The sequence below is a fragment of the Kryptolebias marmoratus genome, linkage group LG15 (genome assembly GCF_001649575.2).
Source record: "Kryptolebias marmoratus isolate JLee-2015 linkage group LG15, ASM164957v2, whole genome shotgun sequence".
NCBI classification, from domain to species: domain Eukaryota; kingdom Metazoa; phylum Chordata; class Actinopteri; order Cyprinodontiformes; family Rivulidae; genus Kryptolebias; species Kryptolebias marmoratus.
The window spans coordinates 11,779,517-11,800,207 of record NC_051444.1 but is presented as its reverse complement, the minus strand read 5'-3'; the positions used below and the strand labels follow the sequence as shown (position 1 = coordinate 11,800,207).

At 39.5% G+C, this 20,691-nt stretch overlaps 2 protein-coding genes and 1 long non-coding RNA gene across 5 annotated transcripts; 1 reads left to right on the top strand and 2 right to left on the bottom strand.

Annotated features, from left to right (window-relative positions):
- Positions 1 to 125: 125 nt before the first annotated feature.
- On the bottom strand, positions 126 to 5,857 carry LOC112450578. The gene is made up of 3 exons (XR_003039238.2): positions 5,790 to 5,857; positions 758 to 833; positions 126 to 449 (listed from the first exon to the last, which is right to left on the bottom strand). It is a non-coding gene; the product is annotated as an uncharacterized LOC112450578 (long non-coding RNA).
- Positions 5,576 to 16,676, top strand: eva1a (eva-1 homolog A (C. elegans)). 3 transcript variants are annotated; one of them, XM_017418756.3, is made up of 6 exons: positions 5,576 to 5,892; positions 6,510 to 6,975; positions 13,133 to 13,252; positions 13,346 to 13,550; positions 13,690 to 14,049; positions 14,920 to 16,676. In XM_017418756.3, the coding sequence occupies exons 4-6, from the start codon at positions 13,448 to 13,450 to the stop codon at positions 15,030 to 15,032; spliced, it is 576 nt and encodes a 191-aa protein (XP_017274245.1). In that variant the 5' UTR covers positions 5,576 to 5,892; positions 6,510 to 6,975; positions 13,133 to 13,252; positions 13,346 to 13,447; the 3' UTR covers positions 15,033 to 16,676. The 3 variants fall into 3 exon arrangements, with proteins under 3 accessions (XP_017274245.1, XP_037835962.1, XP_017274242.1); XM_037980034.1 differs by having other exon boundaries at positions 7,193 to 13,252; XM_017418753.3 differs by lacking the exon at positions 13,133 to 13,252.
- Positions 14,551 to 19,944, bottom strand: LOC108237378 (zinc finger protein 300-like). Its single transcript, XM_017418752.3, has 2 exons — positions 19,678 to 19,944; positions 14,551 to 19,119 (listed from the first exon to the last, which is right to left on the bottom strand). Exons 1-2 carry the CDS (start codon positions 19,838 to 19,840, stop codon positions 18,056 to 18,058), a joined length of 1,227 nt encoding a protein of 408 aa, XP_017274241.1. The 5' UTR covers positions 19,841 to 19,944; the 3' UTR covers positions 14,551 to 18,055.
- Positions 19,945 to 20,691: the final 747 nt, after the last annotated feature.

Here is a 20,691-nt window from a genome sequence, read left to right as displayed (position 1 = left end):
TATCAGTCAGCAGAAAAAATGTTGGTGCTGTTTTGGTAAATTAGTGTATTTTAAGTGTAAGTGCATAGAAATCATTTTGGAAGATTCAACAATAAGACAAATTGTAAACGTCAACTGAGGGACTGCAGTATTTTAATGGATTTACATTTTCAGTTTCACTGGCTTCTCTTTTTATTTTTGTGTTTTTCGACAGATTGTGAGTGGAGTCGAGTGTAGAGTTGTCGGTGCACACCAACAGAGCTCATTAAGTCCTTCCTTACCCTCCACTGGCTCCAACTGAGGCCAAAGGAGCAGCAGTTGTTACGTAACTGCGCTGATCCTGACAGCAACACACAACGCTCCACAACGCTGCACATCTGGGTCGACAACATCAGCTGAACTCCAACTTCTGAGGTGGCACTAATTCATTCCATGGATGTGATGATGCAACCTCCAAAAATGTGTTACACCTGGAAAAATGCAGGGGGTTTTATTGGTTTTAGGATAAAGCTACTTAAATGTTTGTGTGTTGAGCCGTTTTTGAAAGACTTGTTGCTTTAGGAAGTGACATGATTGTAACAGAGTTGTTACTTTTCACCAAAAAACTTTTCATTAAGGTCAGAAAAGGTTACGTGTTTTAAGCACAAGCACTTCCTTTGCCTTCCAAACCCAGTCTGGTTTAAGTTTACATCCATCGTTGTTTCTTTTCCTGACTGATCGTGATGAATAATGACCAGAAGGGTGATTAGGCAGAACGAAACGTCACAGTGAAGCTGACCTTCGGATTAAAAGCTGAATGGATGTGAGCAGGTACAAGTGGTGCCAAATAGGATCAGCAACAGGAACCCGTCTGCCTGAAAACACAAAAACAGACCAGCTTAAGATCCTAAAACACCTATTTATTTATTTATTCATTCACATTTTAGTCACTACATTAACTTTCATCTGTAGCTTCTTTTTAAATTAAGAGGAAACATTGAGTAAACCAAAAAGAACGCAATTACCATTTTAAATAAGTAAAAAAAAAAATTTTTTTTTTTTTTTATTTTGATCCTCTGATGTTTGTTAGTTGGATGAAGCAAATACTGTGGTTCTGTGAGGATTTCTGCTGTTAGTTTTGAACCTATTAAATTCTTCTCAGGTGAGTCGAAAAGGTTTAAAATCATGTTCCTGATGGTTTTCCAAACTTATTTAAGGTCGCAAGTTAAGGAGCAACCAAACCCTAAACTAACCTATTTAGTTGTTTGGTGACATTTTTTTGAGGTTACACATTTTTTACCAAGACGAGCAACACGACCTTGGACGCTGATTCCACCGCTAAGACTGGTGACATTAAAAACAAATGTAAGTCTAAAATGATTGGTTGAATGAAAGGTTTTATTCAAACATAAGTGCACTTAATAATGGGTAAACAATAAATATAATAAAAGTTATGTTAGCTCTAACATTAATTTAGGAATAAAACGAAATCCAATCTAAAGTTTTTGGACCATAGTAAAGTCTTTTTTATGGTTTATGAACAAAGTTGAGGCTCATGTTTTATATAAAGTATCAAAAGCACACACAATGATTAATATTATCAAAATGTGTCTTTATTTGCAGCCTGTACTATCTAACAGGAATAAACTTTAACCTTATAGAGCAGTGGTCTCCAGTGCTGGTCCTCGAGGGCCACCATCCTGCAAGTTTTACTTGTTTCTCTGCTGCAACACACCTGATTTGAATCAATGGGTGATTAATAGGCTTCTGCAGAACATGAAGAGGTAATTTAACCACTGAATCAGGTGTGCTGGAGCAGGGAAACGAGTAAAACATGCAGGACGGTGGCTCTCCAAGACCAGGATTGGAGACCCCTGTTATAGGGCTTTGTCGGATCATTTTCGCTTACCACCCTACTGCTGGTTCACTCTTCAGATCAAATAAATAATTTAAAAGCTTTTGTACATCCGCGGAAATCATCGTGTGAAGTCAATTGACCCATAATGCTGCTTCTCAAATAAGCATTTCTTCACATCTTCATTTAAAACTTACCAAATAAAAACAATTAAAAGGTTGGTTTACTCCCTGAGATCGTCAAATAAGATTTTTAAGTGAATCAAAATGCAGGAAATGTAGAGGTGGGCGGTTCACAGACGTTCAGAGCAAGCGAATGTGTAGATGGAGCTCTTGCGTGTGGTAAAGTATAAAATAAAAGTGCAGTAAAGCAGAAGAAGGGAGCCGTTTAGATGCAGGAGGAGAAACCAGCAGGGGTGAGGAGCACATATGGACACAGAAAGAGACATGAGCAAAGACTCTGAGAGGCCCTCAGATCCACTTGACTCATTCATGGGAATGATTTGATTATCGCCACATGAACAGCTGTCTTATGTAACACACACACATTTGTTTGTTCCACTATCCCCATGAGGACATTTGCTAACAAAAAGCTGTCCTCATCCCCCTCACCCTAATAACTTAACCCAAACCCCGAAACCAAGCCTTTACCCTAAAATAAAACAGTTCGGACCAGACAAGAATTCCCATGTCGACCATTTAAAGTCTCCACAGTGACATGAAAACAAAACACACAAAAACACGAAGATAACTCGAAAATAATGAGGTCTGTGTTCTGGCCAAAAGTCCGCACTGAGTAAAGGTGCCCTGTAGCAACAGAGAGACGAGAGAATAAAAGAGACAACTGATGTCAAAGAAATCCTCCAGCCAGTTCAGCCTCGTCTCCTCCTGTCACAAAGAGAAGTTCAGCTAAGAGACAGCGGTCATGTCACCAATCAATGAAACGCTTTTCCTCTTTTACAAAAACCTAAACGAACAAATGAATCATCACCCAGTCCAGAAAAGCCTAACAGTATCTTTGAATTCAGTGTCTAAGTTTCATGATCTGAACTTAGTTTTACTTTTATTGTTAACGTATTTTTTAATAACTCTCCAAACCAACCACCAGTGAACACAGAGGACCCAGTAAAAACCAAAGGAGTCTGCCACTTTTTGTGAGAAACAAGGAAATTTACGTATTTCACAGTGATGTTCTCCATTTTATTGTAAGCACAGATCATGTAGGAGAATGGTACCTGTCAGTTTTGAGTCCAATAAAAAGTATTTTAACAGAAATCAAGGAAGACTGTTTTGTAATTTCATCTACAAATGACGCTTTTTATAAATCAGTCATCAATCATAGATGCATAAAACTTGATTTCACACAAAGACCTTTGATATCTTGTTGAACATGGAAGTGTATATTGATCAGAAAGAAGGGATTTCAGTATCAACACCATAAAGACTTAAAAAAGATTTACTACCTTTGTATTTCATGAGAGAATTTTACTTGGGAACATAAATTATAGTGCCCATCAAGGGTATTGCCTTTCAAAACACAACATCTTATTTTATTTTCAGACTCATACATGCGTCTTTACATAGTAAAGCATAAGAGGACTGAATTAAATTTCCCAAAGCTTTGTTTTTTCTAAACTGGATGACATTTATGCTTTTGCAATAAACACTACTGTGCCCTGCTGTTCAGAAGTTATGTGCCTATTTGGAGGAGTAAATTTGCAGATTTGTAACCTGTTTTTGTAAGATAAAGTTTATCAGCGTAGGTTGAAGCGTCAATCACTGACAATGTGTGATTTTTACTGTAGTAATACACGAAGTAGTACATCTGAAGCAAACTAGAGCTGCAGTGCAAAAGTTATGAATTACATCATTCCCAATGAAGTTAATTCACTGATGAACTGAGAGAACACCACCCAAACCTACCTGCAGCTTCAGGCAGATTCATTACGACTGTCCATGCAGAAAGTCAGCGTTCCCAGTCTGAATCCAAGTGGTCCCTCCATTATCTGTTCAATGTGTGGAAACTTTAGTCCTGTTTACTTTTCTTGGTCACTAAGGAAGATAATTCTTGCCAAATTATTTAAAATCTCCCAAATGACGTACATTGATTGTGGACAGTCTGTCACAAACTTTAGCCCTCACCGCTAACTTTTAACTTCACGTCTTAGCCTTAACTCTTTAATATGATGGTCTGCCTCACTATGACCTGGTTTTAGTTCCCATAAGGGCTACAGCCTTCAACAAGGTATGCAATTGTTCCAAAAAAGGTCCAAGAGAGGAATTTATCAGATGTTAGTGTTCCCTTTGTTCCCGCTGTTTGAACCGGTTCCCCTCACTTTAAGAAAACTATAAAAACTAACAGACTCGTATGGAAGGTCGCCTCTTTGTTGGAGATTATAATGGAGCCCCTCCAGCTTGATGCTCAACACAACACACACTCCCGCAGCACACTTCACCCTCACCCTCAGTACAAGACTCCTTCACCAATTCACTGCAACAAGATCTGCTAAAGTAGGTCATTCCTGCCCACTGAAATAACCTTCTACAACAACTTATTGTGCTAGAAGGGGGCCTGCGATGAATAATAATGCACCTGACATTTATTCCATTTTTTATTAAGTAAAAAATATATATATTATTTATTACGAGAGGCTGTCAGTTCTTCAGAGTGTCGGTAGAAATCAGTCAAACCTTCGGATCAACACAATGTTACAACAGATGAAGGAGAGCCACGAGCATACACGGCTGGACAAAAATCAACCGTTTTTGGATTTTTCTTTACATAAAGTCTGCATTTGCTTTTAGTTGTGACTTTTCATGAATCATGGAGCTCAAACAAATGGAAAATAAAGGTTTTTGTCATGATCCTGGGATTCTTTGGGTTTTATTTAATAGGATTATGGGGATTTTCTTTGGGTTGTTTTGTTAATTTTGTTGTGGATTTAGTTTTGTTTGTCATGTTGCTGTTCTTTGTGTTTTCTTTGGTTTATCTTTTGAGATTCCTCGTGTTTAGTTTCCCAGTCTATCATCACATCAGTACTGTTCTCCCATCACTCATCTCACACCTGTTCCTCGTATTCATTAAGCTCAGCTGTCACCGTTTTCCTCATCAGTCCTTGTCTGTTTATCTCTCAGTCCTTCCTTCTCCTCAGTTAGTCGTTCTGTTTGTTCTCCTGCTGGTTTTCCTCTGTTCCTCTTGTGTTTGTCGCCTTCCTAGATGTTGTCTTTCGCTGCCATGTAAGCCTTTTTTGTTTCATTTCATTAAAATCTTTCTTGCATCATCAAATCCTTGCATGGTTTCTGTACCCTTGGGTCATATTTACAACCAGATCTTGACAGTTTTAGCTGATGATCCCCTCACCTTTTCTACTGGAGCAACTGTGAGGGTGAGCTGACTCTTCATATGGCTTTTTTACTAAAGAGAACTAATAAGGACCCTCGATAAATACTCCAGTGCTAAGAAAATGACATTTCATTCAGAGCAGTGTCTCTTATGTGCAATTCAGACTCTTTTGCATCTCTGACAGATGTGCCACACCATCGATGTTCACCCACCACATGCAAACATCAGCTTGCTCAGCGAGGAATGGCTGATAGTAACCCCTGACATCCTTTCACTGGTGGCAGTGGTGTGTTTCTGAAATGCTGCAGCAGCAAAGCTCTCAGGAAAAAAAAATGGGCAGGCATACAGTAAAAAAAAAACAACAACACATCTTCACTATTAAAAGGGCGTGTTGAACGAGGGGAGCAGAGACAGCAGTTTGAAGTGTTCCTGCAGATGAACTCACTCGTGGCTTCGCTTCGTTTGTTTGAATCGTTCAGGTTTTTTTTTACACGTTTTTTTCTTTTCTTCAACGAGCAAAAACCTGTCTGAGGTGGTGCAGTTTCAAAAACGGTAGGTTGTTACCTTTCCTAAAAGCAAAGTTTTATCGCCCTGCCTTGTGTAAATTCTTGGTTTTTTTCTTTCTTTCACATACCTGTTCGGAGCTGTTGCCCTGGATAGCCAACCAGGAGAAGGAGGGTTTTCAGGCTTTTCCTGTTGCGTAACATCAGCACCAAAATAACCTGCCAACACGACAGGTCAGCTGATAAAAGTTTTATAAATGTGGTCTGACAAGAACAGGTTTTTACAAAATTGCTGATCTAGCTCAAAAATAAGTAACCTTACTACTTTATGTTTCTGTTAAGCACACACACACACACTCCCACACATGCATGCTGTGGTATAAAAACAGATTTAGGACAGTTTTTTCAGTAATTTTTGATGTGTTTTCATTACTTTTATTATTACTACCACTACAAATTAAAGTTAGTACAAGTTCATAAAGTATGGGGCCATATTTGGATATTTAATAAAGTAAATTTTCATGTTGTGATGGAACATTTTTCAACATCACACACACACACACACACAGGGCAATGTTTTGCTGATTCATAAGAGGCCAGTCCTATCTGTATGACCCAGTGTTTTATAAACAGCCTCAGTCAGTAAGTGGTGTGTGTGTGTGTGTGTGTGTGTGTGTGTGTGTGTGTGTGTGTGTGTGTGTGTGTGTGTGTGTGTGTGTGTGTGTGTGTGTGTGTGTGTGTGTGTGTGTGTGTGTGTGAGAGAAAGAAGGGGATGCTGACGTTTGGCAGCGAGGGAGGAGGGAGATTCAGCCGACCTGTCAGGGTCTCTCATGTCACATTTCTTCCCTCAGGAGCTGACCTTCGTCTCTCTGTCTGGAAAATAACCTGGAAAAACTAAAGTGGAATATCGGAAAAGTGCCCTCTGGAAAAGACTGTGAGACACGCACCTCTTCTCCTCCTCCTCCTCCTCCTCCTCTTCCTCTTCCTCCTCCTCCTGCTGCTGCTTCTGCATCAAAGACAGAAGGACTGAAGTGGAGACGGGAGAATGATAGACGCTTTTCATTTGTATCTACATAAAACAGTGATAAGGAGGCTTATGTGCCAGTGTGACAACTGCGGTGGGACAGAGGAGATTTATCCGTCTAATTGTGCAGCTAGTGCTCCTTTTGGTTTACTTTGAAGGGAAGGCAAAGAGCGCAGGGGAAAGGAAAGGGGAGGAGAGTGGAGAGATTAGAGGAGCACAGGAGTACAGAGGAGAAGTCCAGAGCAGAGGAGGAGGCAGAAAAGGTGGAGAGAGGATCTTGGCATGAGCAAACTGTGAGTATAAACATCTTATTTGTGTTTTATGATAAATCTGATGCACATGTTGAGGCTGGCGCCTCTGATGTTGCTGGTGATGTTTCAGGAAGTCTCAACTTTCCTCCACAGATCACTCTTTCTTCTCAGACACAGTTTCTTTCTCCTGTCTGTGTTTTGTTTTATTCTTGTGCGCTGCTCTCTCTCTCTCTCTCTCTCTCTCTCTGTCTTATATTAGTAGCAGCAGCAGCAGGAGAGGGAAAGGCCGCTGTCACATTCGATTAGTGTTACAGGACACACAGAGGGAGAAATACACTTCAGCTTTGATGAGCACAATGTGGAGGTTATGTGTGAGGAGATCTGTGTGTGTGAGAGCTGGAGTACAGCCTGAGCCAAGCTCACTCAGTTGTAGGAACGATATACTTTTTCTAACCACACGCAGAAAAAAAAACAATTGGGATTTGATCAGACAACTGAGATGAGATGTGGGAGGAAAAGGAGGGTCAATTGAAAAAAACAGAGGCTGTAAAAGAATTTTGTTGGCATGTTTGAACCACATTTTGTGCAATAAAACAAATAAAAAATGGATAAGGCAGTGTGCACCAGGGGAGCTGATTTTCACACTGATTCAAAATTATTTGCTTTTGATTATTGTCTTTTTAACCCTCTCAAGGCAGACGTTGCAGATTTGCAACAGCGAATTGCATATACCTAATTACTCCACATTCATATTTTATGAGCCTTATTTTACTCAGATGATAATTTCCCCAAATATCTGATTTTTCCTGTTACTAAAACTTAATTTGAGCCTGAGAGGGTTAACAGCACAAACTTTATTGGGTTTCAGTGTTATCAAAGATTAGTTCAAATGTGCTTTTGTTTTTGGTATGAATCTTTACGACTCTCCTAAATCTGCAATAAAAAATAAGCCTGAAGCCTAAAGATCAGCGGAGGCAGCAAAAGGCTTCCTCTTTCAAAAACTAATAAAATTCTCAGAACAGCACATGCTGCTAACTTTTCAGTTTTTTTTTTTTGTTTGTTTGTTTTCAGGAGTGCTGTCCGCTTTAGTCAGGTTACATGTGGTTAAACACGCTTTATATTCACGACAGCACCTGCAACAGAACATCAGCAGTTGTTAAAATTGTGAGAAAAAAGGTTGAGATCGGGGCTTTGGGAAGGTCATTCCAGAAGGTTGTTTTCTGAAGCCGGTGCTGATGTGTGTTTAGGGGATCATTCTCCCGTTGAAACATCAAAATGTGTCCAAGTTTCAAACATCTAGCTGTTGATTTGAGGTGAAGTTGAAGAACCTGAGCCAATGAATTACCATCACTGTGTCCAGCAGTGTTTAAAAACCTCCAAACAACACCTCACTGCGACCAAATAACTCAATCTTTGTCCCGTTTGACCATAAAACGTTTCTCCAGAAGGCATTTGGCTCGTCCACACTGGCCGCTGCATATTTCCGTCCAGCTTGAAGGCTTTTGAAGCAGGTTTTGTTGTGTTTTTTTCAGTCCCCTCTCAGTCCATGGTGATGTAAAACTTGTCCTCCTGGAGCTTTGATGGTTCCTAGGTTCTTCCTGAACAGCCTAACCCGTTTCCTTTCATCTGAGGGGAACAAATGAGTACAGGGCAATCTAACAAGTGCAGCCAAATAAATCCTTTTTCTGCTTGCATAGAGAAAGGACCATCCACCTTTTCAATTCATCCATTTTTATTTTTATTTTTACCCGCTTTCCTGTACAAACCTGGAAACAGAAACTACCAGTTCTGATCACGGATGAGGAGTTAACACGCCTTGGCTCTGTCATGGTAAAAAAAAAATGTTCATATATGTCATTCAAACCACCCTTCATCGTTATAGACAAGCGATTTAATTCATAAAATGGTAAACAAATAACAAACAGCTTCTAAAATGTCCTGAAATACTTCATGGTGGCACAACAACCCAAACTGTCACATCAGGAGGAGAAGGGCAGCCGCTTCCTGCAGCATTTCTACAGAACATCACAAAACGACACCGACAGTCAGTAAATTTAGAAATGCTGGGAGGTTGTGTTTTTTTGTTTTTTTTTGTCAAAGCAGAATTTTATTTTTCCGTGCTCCTATTTTATAATGATACGTAGCTCGTTACATATCATATTTCTTTACTGGATGTATGACTAAAATAGTGTCAAACATTATTCTTGCTGGGTACATGTTTACAGAATTGTGGCGAGACAGCGAGCACTTTTACTATCCACTGTCCTCTCACTATTCCTGCAGCTGCACTTCTGCATTTTTCCAGCTGAAAACATCCCGAGAAATTAGGCCAGTTTGATCTTTTCTGAGTGCCCCATTCATTTTTCATGTGTCAGAGTTTAAACTAATGCCCTGTTTTTACAGCTCCGCATCATGAAAGTGCAGCATTTTACTTCCCAGCATTTGTATTTCGCTGCAGTTTTTAGAGTTAAACGTTTAAAGATGTCACAGTGAACCTTAGGTGAAAAGATATGAACAGGCAGTGTTTAAAGTTGAGATCTGGAAAAATAAATCAGCACGTTTATTAAATTTGAGTGTCAAAAACGTAAAACAGATTACAGATTTAAGACTCACATCCACAGAGCTAAATCTTTATTATCAAGAGAATCAACATTATGAAACTCTAGGAGTGAAAGTCAAGTGTTTCTGAGGAGTGTTGTAATTAGAGAGCTGAGCTGGAGGCGTCGTTCAGATTCAGGATGCCACTCCTGCAGATATTCTTTCATTTAGTGGATTTTACAATTATGGAGAAAATGAAAGTGAATATATGTATATATTGCAAACACATTTAGCTATTTTTTGTTCAAGCTTACAAAAGATTATATGTTTGCAGGATTTGAGTGTTGATGACCCGCTATAAACAGACTAATCTTTCACAGTTACAGAGCTCCATTGTTTGCCGGATTAGCTGAAAAAAGAAAAAACATTTGTTTTTAGAAGAGTAGAAGTCAGACCAAGTGTGTACCTTTTAACTATATGAAGATTTTGACGCTTGTATTGGAAACAGGTACAGTACATGTGAAATATAAACCAAACACAAGAAAAAAATGTGTTTTCTTTTGTCTAATTTAGTAATCATCTCATAAACACACATCTATTACACTCACACACATAGTTATTTATTTTTATCACCTACTGCCATGAAAGTTGGGCATTCATATATATGCCTGTTCCTGTGTGCGATTGTTAGCAAAATATCTCATGGACTTCTGGACAGATTTTAATGAAACTCTCAGAAAGTGATCAATAGATTCACGCCTACAGCTGATTACCTTTGGAGATCAGTTTGATTCAAGATGGCTGCCACAGCTAAAAGACTTCAGCAAACACAGGCATGGCTCTGACTGTCATTTTTACAGAGCTGAGCTAAAATTAGAGGTTTTTGTTTAAAACTTTGCGATGCATGTAACTTACCTTATAATGGTGAACAATTACACCAAACTTATTTCATAAATCATCAGTTATATTCATTTTCTACAGCCCACAATAAAGATAAGTAAGCAGTTAAGGTTTTCCTGGAGTATTTGTGTTTTTTTAAATAATTCTGCTGTTTGTGTGTCCCTGAAAGAAAGGAAGTTAATATGTTAATGAGGAGGGTCACTCCTCTGATGACCTCTGAACACCTTCATGTAGTCGACTCATCCTTGATGCTCAGTTTGTCTCGTGCTTTCGACACCCACCCTCCCTCCCCCTCACTCATTCTTCCTCATCTAATCTCTTTGCCTCGTTCTTCGTCCTCCCTACTTTTTTTTCATCTCTGTTATCCCTCTTGTCCCTTTTATTCAGCATCACTTTTATTCAGGCTGGCTGCGCGTTGGATGCACGAGCAGCTCGACTCTTTGGTTGTTACCACTGTTGCTTCGCTGCAAGAAGGTCGTGGGTTCAAGCCCTGGACTGGGCCTGGGGTCTTTCTGTGTGGAGTTTGCATGTTCTCCTTGTGTATGTGTGGGGGGTTTCCCCCCACAGTTCAAAAACATGCACCTTTAGACTGCCTTCAGACCCATGCTTGAAAAAGAGATTTATGATCCCAATGGGATTTGCCTTGTTAAAAAATATATATATTTTCAGTGAAGATACTCCAGAGGGCTAGTCCAGTCAGACCCACCTCCATGCAGTCCGATCCAGCACTTTCTAAACCTTTTCATCCTTCGTTCATCCTCTTTACTCACCATGGCAGGACCCACACTCTGAGTCTCCTTCTAACCAGATGAGACTCCGTCTTTAAATTGATTAATTCCTTCATCTTCACTTCTCTGAATAAACCTGTAACCTGACTTTCTGCTGGTAAAGCTCATGTTTATCCAGGTCCATAGCACAAACATCCTAATCTGAACTCAGATCTTTAGCTCAGAAAATGACAGGCAGGCAGTGTAGAATGATAACAACACATGTATTTAGCCTCAGCTGTGATTTTACAGTTGTTGTTTTTTTCTTTCACACTCACACACACTCACAAAAAGATGCAAAATGTACTTTATGCATAGTTGATGCGAACGTGACAGGTAAAGTGAAAAGTTTTACTTTATAATATACTCCACTCAAAGGCAAAACTCTAAAAGAGCACATTTATTATTCCTGTTGCAGAGCTGCACATGTAGGCAAAGCAAAAGATAAAGTGGTGTCCTGTGAGTAGAAACGACTCCTGAACAAGAGCTCGTACGTGACGAGTTGGGCGTAGGAACGTGTTAACGAAGCCGTTCAAACGCTCAGATGCTACCCCCATATTTCACTCTATGTCTGCGTGTTTTCCACCTACAAACAGCTGGTGACCTGTATTATAAAAGCAAGACGACAAGAGCATGAAAGCTTTTAGAATTGTGTTTCAACATGGATAAAATCCCCGTCTGATGAAAGATTTTCTTGATTATTCCCATGTTGGACGGCTGTCCGGCCCGGTCATGTGTCCGTGTTTTTAAACGCTAATCGCCACCGTGTTTCATTAGTGTCTTTTCTTTCAGCACAACACGAATATATTCTCACTCTGGCTGAGATTTGTGAGATTAATCCACGATGACATGGTCACTGTGTGAGCACCAAGCAACACCTGCCCCATTTTACACGTGAGCCACACAAAGGTCAAGTGTGCGGCTGCCGCGGCTGCCTGATGAAGGCGTTGCCTGAGGATTATTTCACAGCAGTCAGGACTGAAGAAGAGAAGGGGCTGAGCAGCTGAAATGAATGTTGTTTACAGAGAAACAGCAGCAAAATAATAATAAAAAATAATCATTTTGCTTCAGTGCATCCAGCTGTGAGAAGGTACAAAACAAAGTGGCAACAATTTCAGCACTTATGACATAAACACTAGAAATGTAGCTGAACAGCCTGCAAGATGTTTCTCAATGTAGTTACACTGTTGGTTTAATTGTCTCTACCTGCACAAACGCATGTGAATACTTGTGTTTCGGTTTTGATTATTTGCACCCCTCTGTTTTCTGTCCTGACGCATCATTGTCTAGTTGTTGTTTTTCTGGGTGAACCCTGCAGGTAACAGTTCAGGCTTGTTCACAACGACAGTGAAAATCAGGTGAGAGTGACACAGATTAATGGGTGCGGTACAGTTGTTTCCAAAGTAACATGTAATTATCTCCCGAATTGCTAAACGGCAGTGAAATCCCATCAGCTCGTCTCCGAGAAAAGACTTGTTGATCTTTTTCTGCAAAAATGCAAATAAATTTTGTCTCATTTATGGCATCTTTCAGCAGGATGTTTGATGTTGTGAGCGTGAGCACTTCAGATAAATAACATTGAATTTACAAGCTCGAAAAATAGCATATACATAAGGTTTAAGATGTTTTAAAAATGCCTGTCATGACGACGTGCAGAAACCTGAATCTTCATCTTGAGCCTGAGTTTTTGTGGATGCTGGTTTGGTTTGTTTTATTCCTTTTGTAGTTGTGTTTTATGTTGTTTACTTTTTATTTCCCCGTGTCATTCCTCAGCCAGTCCTGCTCCTCATCTCTCACCTGTCCCTCATTTACTAATCAGACCAGCTGTATTCGCTTCACCGCTTGCTCTCACTCGCTCATCGGGCCTCCATCTTTTCTTTTCTTTTTTGTTCCCCTCCAGTTTTCCTGGAGCCATGTTTGCTCCCTGAGTGCTCCTTGTTGCTTACATCCCTGCATTTTGTTTTTGTTAATAAATTCTTTAATTGTGCATCCAGCCTTCGAGCCTCAGTCTTCATCCATGAGTCCTGACACGTCGCACCCTGACAGCTTTACTACGAAGGCCTGAGTTTTAAGACATTTGATGTTATTTGCACTATATGGATAATAATCTTCAGGTAGTAGATAAATGTGTGGTGGTTTAGCACCTTCTTTGACAAGTCAGAAACACGTCATTCTTACGCTTCTTTTCTTTCTAATTTCCCTGTTAGGGAGTTCTTCTGTTCTCAAACCTTCACCCCCAAAAGGGAGGAGTGATGAGGATCTGATCTGACCTCTGCAGGGGATTAAATTAATCTGACCTCTGTGAAACCATGAGCACTTCGACGACAGGATCCCCTAACATGGAGGTGAAGGTGGTCTCCCAGGAAATGGCGTTGCTTAGCAACATAATGGCAGCTTACACCTTTATAGCAGGTATAGTAGCAGCTCAGGTTTAACATTTTTAACTAAAATATCAGTGTGTTGTCTTGGATTTTGTCCAACAAGCTGTTGATTAACCAGTAACATAGAACAGAAAATCCAGATGAAGGGGTGTGTGTTCCCTCGCTCACAGACCAGCCTGAGAGGACAGCTCTGGTGTTTCTGGGAGGCGTCAGCGTCGGCCTCCTGGTCACGCTGTGCGCCATCGTCTTCCAGATACACTGTCGAGCGGACTGTCACTATGGCAACACCAACGACCTCCAGCATCGCCACAAGGTCAGGCATCACGGCCGCCAGCACATCTGCGCCCAGCAGCGGCCCAGCGACAGTAACGCAGACCCCTCTGCCGCCGTGGTCGTGGCCTCTGGGGGGACAGGGGCCTCCGGGGCCAACGAGCCAGAGGACTGGGACGACACGACCGACCTGTCTGCACAGAGACGCCGACGCTTCGAGAGAGCTCTGCTTCACGCCAACATGTTCACATCATCCGAAGGTGAATCCCACACACTTTAATGACCCTTTAAATCTGTTAATATTGGGACTGGATGATTTTTGAATGGTGAAGTTTCTATAAAAGCTTACATATTTTCCTAAAACGTACTGTAGTAATAACAGGAAGAGTTTCCATACAACCAATAGATTTGTTTTTATTTGGAGTACAAAACCCATATTTCTTATAGTTTTCACATTACTTCTGTCAATAAAAACATACAATCAGTGTTTATATTTCTTCTACACTTTACAGTTTTTAGTAACAACTTATGCCGTACTGAGTTTTTACAGCAAAGCAATAAGAACAACAACAAAGAAAAAACCCAGAAGAGAATATTTCAGATGAATTAAATTTAAGATACAATTTTGAGCGAAACCCCGTGAAACCCTGCAGCTTAAATATTTTATCCAGAAGCTCTTTTAACCACTAGCTCTTTGTAAAAATCAATTTGTGATTCATAAATCAGTGCTGATTAGCTAACCTGTTTTTTTCGTTGTTGAAAAGAGAAACAAAATAAAAATCTTGGCGAGACCTTCAGGAAACTTGGAGAACTATCACTCAAGACCAATTTACAAAACAGTTTTGAATTTTTTGACACAAAATATGAAGAAATTGCTGAGAAAAGTTATCTGGCATTGTAGAGGTGTAAAATACAGAAACTAAAAAATGAAAAATAATCTACGGAAGAGGCAATTTAAAGGATGACATCAAATCTAAATTACCAGGAGAGATTTTTTGGATGCAACAGGATACGATGTGATTCTTGGTCAGAAGATGCACACTTGTTCTCCAGTCTTTTAGTCAAACACACACACACACCTCTTGGAGTTGTTTTTAAATACTTTCCTCTGTGCGTGTGTGTGTGTTCAGAACTGGACCGCGCCCAGCGGCTAGAAGAACGTGAACGGATTCTCCGAGAGATCTGGATGAACGGACAGCCAGACATCAGCACCGTCACTCAGAGCCTCAACAGATACTACTGAAGCAGACAGAGACAGACCGATTAAACATCCTCACAGGTGAACAAACTAGACACTGTGCTCAGTCGGGTCATGGATGGACGGTTTGCACCTAAAAGACTCTTACTAAACAGTAACAACTGAAAGAACCTGGACACTGTGGAAATGAAAGCCTCACGTGAGCTGAGACGGCTCCGTCCTGCAGTGACAAATGATGTTTGGAGGGAAAATAAAACTCTGAACAGAAGTGAGAACATAAAGGGATCACCGTTTACCAACTCTGCTGTCATCTGCAGATGTTTCATGGATTCTGAGTGTTTTCTGTTTTTACCAGATGCTCTTCAGAAACAAAACAGGCAGGAATACTGAGTGCAGTCTATACACTTTTCTTAAAGCTGGCCTTTGCTGTTTGTAAACCTACTGTAATATCAACCTGAGGGCTGGAATATCTTTGTTTATTTAAATGTAAAAAAATAAGGAATAAATCAGATGGATCTACAACCTCCTCCCTACAGAGGATTATGTAAACTCCATGCAGACATGGAGGAACACATATGGTGCTTTTACTACTGCAGTTTTACACCTTCTTCGACAATGATTGCACACGTTATGAAGGAAGCAGCGAGGATGATCTCTGAGCTGTGTGAGCGCGTTATATCGACCCTCACGTTTGAGAGAATCATGCTTCATGTCAGAGTTATTGAGCTGAACAATAAACCTTAATTTCAGCGTTCATGAAACCTGTTTTCACATGTAATATCCTGTATTTAACGTTATATTTCACATTCTCTGCTCCTGAAAACTTTAAATCCTCAGGTTCTGGAGGATCCAGGGCTGAAGGTTTGTCCACAGGTGGCTCATTCGTGTGATGGCCATTATTGAATCCATCCAAATATGGTCAGTGTTCATAAGAAACAAGCAAACAAAACAATACTTTTCTACCTTAAAAAGGCCTACAATAAATAAGTGGGGACATTAAAGAAGCCCTGGACAATAAATGGCAGACTCTGTCTCCTCCGACTGTTTTACACTTTAAACAAATCAATGTCACCATTTTGGGCTGTAAAAACGTTTGTGTTATAAACAATAAGATGAGTGAGGCAGGTCCGCCCCCTGGTGTCTCTAAAGCGCCTCTGCAGGTTTCCCAAAACCTTCACTTTTTTTATGTTCAGCTCCAAACGCTAAAATAAAACAACAATTCATGAAGGCAGGCAAAATAAAGGGTTTTTAAGACCAAACCCTAATGGTACAGGATCCAAATATTACTTTTTTACAATATTTTAAAGTTTTCTGGATCAATAGTTCTCCAGGATTTCTGTGGGTCTTCTAAAGTTGTTTTTTTTCTCTTTACCTTCTTTTTTCCTCATTTTGTCCAGTATTTGGCAATGACTGCCTATTTTTCAGTGTGTGCTTAAACATCAGGAAAGTGGACGAAGAAAGACAAAAATACTATTTTAAGTGCCAAATTGTTTTTGCGCATTTTCATAGAAATTATCGAAGAAATTGAAACAAGTTTGTGACAGGTCGCAAGTGACAAAGAGTCATTATTTAAAACTGGTTCATCCGTTGAGTTTAGGAGCCTTTTTATGACTGAATGACTCGTGTCAGAGTTTGGTGACTAAAAAAAAAACAAAAACATTCTTCTGAAAATTTGAAAACTGTCAGATGTTTGACTGAAAATAAGTGAAGAAGCAGCTAAAGTTCAACCTAAAAGCCTTCAGAAAGCCTGGAGAACTATTCACTGAGACTACTTTGAAAGATAACTCCAGTCTGGTTCCTTAGAAGCAGAAGTTAAAGGAATGAGGAATAACTTGAGCAGTTCTGCATGTTGCTTTTATCTCTTTAATAAATCATAAAAAGTTTAAATCAATCAGTCAATCAATCAATCAATGACCTACGAAACACCACCTCCCTTTCTCTGTTCAGGACTAAACTTAAAACTCATCTCTTCAGACTAGCTTACCCCTCCTAACTTTGTTTTATGTATTTTATATTTTAACTCATGCCTGTTCTTTGCACTGTTTTTTTATTTTATTTTTTTTGATTTCTTCATTGTTGTAAAGTGTCCTTGGGTGTCCTGAAAGGCGCTATTTAAATAAAATGATTATTATTATTATTATTATAGTTACTTTCCACAGCTATTAGGTCTCGACTTAAAGGTTGGAATGAAAGAAATCCCTTCTTGACTGGCTGAGTTGGAACAAATTAAATATTTATTTCCCTTTAATGGCGTCGAAATCAGTTTAAAGCTTTTCTGTAACGTGTTTGTCTTTATCCTCGAAATGAAACCACCGCAGGAGTTAGAGGTGTTGTATTTTATTCAAAATCATCAGAAAATGTAAAAATTTGACCAATGCACATGAGTCAAACGCTTTCAAGCATTTTACTACCCGTTCTCTTGAAACAGTTTTAGGAATGCTGAAAAAAGTAAAATGATTAATCGAATCAAGATAATAACAATCGATAACAATTTAATGTGGGTCAAATATTTGACTTTAATTAATTAATGTATGTTTAATTCTAAAAAAAATTTTCCTGTTTGTATTTTTTTAAATCACACCTTTATTAATTTGTATATTTCTGCAACTACTGATATGTGAAATAAATGTTCTCAATGAAAAAAAAAACAAGACTTGAATCAGAATAAAATAAATTGAAATGCAGTATTCTTTTTCTTGGAGTTTTCTAACTTTCTAGGATTCAGACTTGTAAAGTTATAAAGTTTGAACATCCTAAATCTTGACAGCATTTAATATTTGGCTACAACAGCAACCTCTCAGTTTATGTTGGTTCAGGGATCAAACCTGGGACTGCTGGAGAGACAACTAAACAGGTCTGTAGTGTGTTTTCAGACACGTTTTTAAGGACTAAGAGCCAAGAGAAAATCTATATCTACACAGAAATTCCTGTAGGTAAAAACTACTGCCTCACAATCTATTTAAAAACAAATGTTGCGTGATCTACTCTGTGTGAACTCTCCTGTGTGTCTTTAAAAGATGTCCTAATATTCACAGCTAAACCGTTGTCCTTCCAGCGACGGTTCTCACCTACACCTGAAGAGCCATCGCGCATGAAAGCTTAGCTTTCTTTGCTCTCATGTGTCTGTCTAAATAATCTTTTCGGATAAACCTTTGCTCACAGACGTCACAAGCAAACTGTTTCTCTCCTGTGTGTATTTTCATGTGTCTGTTTAAGTGTGTATTACGGCTAAATTTGAGTTCACAGAGATTACAGGCAAATGGTTTCTCTCCCGTGTGGCTTCTTGTGTGCATGTCTAAATGTGACTTATTGCTAAACCTGTGTCCACAAACATCACAAATATATTTTTTATACCCCGTGTGGACTCGCTTGTGTCTGTTTAACAGTTTCTTATTTCTAAACCTGTGACCACAAAGTTCACAATTAACCCCCCCTTTGTGCTTCACTCTGTGTGTGTTTAGAGCTGTTTTACTGGTACATGTTTTGCCACAGTTATGACAACTAAATGATTTCAGATTTGTCTGAATGTTCCTGAGTGAATCTATATCATTCTTCACTGCATCACCTTTCATTTTAACCAAACAGGTTGAAGAGTTTATTCTGTGATGAGACCTGTTGTTCACAAATAGTTCACTGCACTCGGAGCATCTAGGAGATTTGCTCTCTGTCCAATCAGAGTCATTGTCTTCAATTTTTGGCCCAGAGTCTGGCAACTGTTTTAGCTGAAAGTCAAGATTGCTCACATTATTGTCCTCTTCATCCTCCTCGCTGACTGCAGTCTCTGAAGAGCTGGGATTGTCTTTAGTTTCTGCTCTTCCACTGTCCTCCCCACCAGCTGCTGCCGCCACCATCTGGTCGGCTGAGATGCTGCTTGGAAGATCTCTGGCCTCCTTTTGCTGTTGGTGAAGCTGTGAGAACAGAGAGATGCCCTCATCATCCTCCCGCTTCAAAGGAGCTGCAGTGAAGGGAAAGCCGGTGGTATCAGTCTCCTTCCTCCCATTGAGCTCCTCTTGCTCCAGAATGGTCCAGAGTTCCTCCTCTTGTTTTATGTGGAGGAGCTTCGGGTCCTGCTGGTCCACACCAGGCCTCTGTTCTTCAGTCAGCACCTTCTGCTGATTATTTGCAGGGGACACTGAAGACACAAAGACATTAAAGGCAACTTTTTATTTGCACAAACATCACTTGTGTTATTACTGAGTGTTCACTAATTGACTAAAGCTGAGTGTCACAAAACCTCCTAAAGCCATACAAGAGAGCTATTCTAATTACTGTAAGAGACATCAGTGATCCAGCTTTGTTTTATCTTTTCTTCAAGCATAATTATAAAAAAAACACAACTGCTTTAACAAATAATTATGACCAAAATCTATTATTAAAACCATTGTTTACACAGGCAATCTGTTACCAACCTCTGTGGATAAGATGGGAACAAACCAGAAAGTAACAAAGTGTAGTAATTTGGGGTTTATGATAAGTGGTATAGCAGAAACTAAATATTTAAATAGTTTATTTAAATACAAAAATGGGAGGGGGCACAAACTTCTGCTACTGTTGAGTCAGTTAGCATGTTAAGCTAGGATAGCTTCACAAGAAGTTCTCCTTAAACAGCTAAATCTGTTGGCTGGAGGAAAACCGTGGCTATGTAACTAACATAGTCACAGATTAAAGTAAAGTAAAGTAAAATACAAACCTAATATGTTCTGGTGATCTTTGGGGCTGAAAGCAGCGTCTGAGGTGCCGTTTCTTTTTAAACGCGTCAGTTCTTCTTCATAATCTGCGGCCGTTCTTTCAAAAATGCTCAATATTTCTTCCACTGCTGCCTCCAGCCTCAGTTTGACCTGCTGTCTCCACATCTGTTAGCTTTAATTAATCAGAACTTAACAAAAAAAGTAGTAAGGAATGTTTCTTTATTTACTCTGCTTCCGCTGCTGCTTTTGCTTCTTCTTCGTGTGTTTATTGGCGGTTGACAAACAAAGTTAAGTTGTGCTCTACCGCCCCCAACTGGTAAGGAGGGTGAATCAGCGTAGTCATTTTTAATTAAATAAGATTTATTTTCTTTTAAAAAATTGGGATCTGTTTTAACAAACAGAAAGAACGAAAGAAAGAAAATCTTGTGTTTTCTTTTCGTCAGATTTTGTTATGTTCTTCAATTCTGTGTCCATTTTGACTCACTCAAAACCTTTTTATTTTCTCATATTCTGTCTTTCTTCTGATAAAGATCATCTTCCCCTTCTCTCAAATCCAGGGTATATTGCTGATAATGGTACCGGACTAACTTTTGTTTCCCTTTTTATTTAATTTTTCTATTGTCCTTCGACATTAGCCTGAGTGGAAAGGTGACAACGTGTCAGAAGCCGATCCACATTCAGAGCTTCTTTTCCTTGTAAAGAACACTGATCTTGTTTCACGAACAGAAAATTTTAAACTCCGTCTGTGAGACCACACCTAATTCTTTTTAACGGTTTTCTTCACTTCCTTCATGAATAAATCTCAATTTCTTCCTCATTTTCATGTTTCCCCATCATCTCACTCTCTGTGTTGTTTGTTAAAAAATCCAGGATCCTCCTCATGTTGTCTTGTCATAAATACCTTCTTCAGCCTGTTTGGAGTTTTAACTTTGATTTGTTTCCTTATTCCCATCGCATCTCTCTCCTCCTCTTTTTTGATTTTCTCTGTATAAAGTTGAACCTGGTTGGTGAACAGA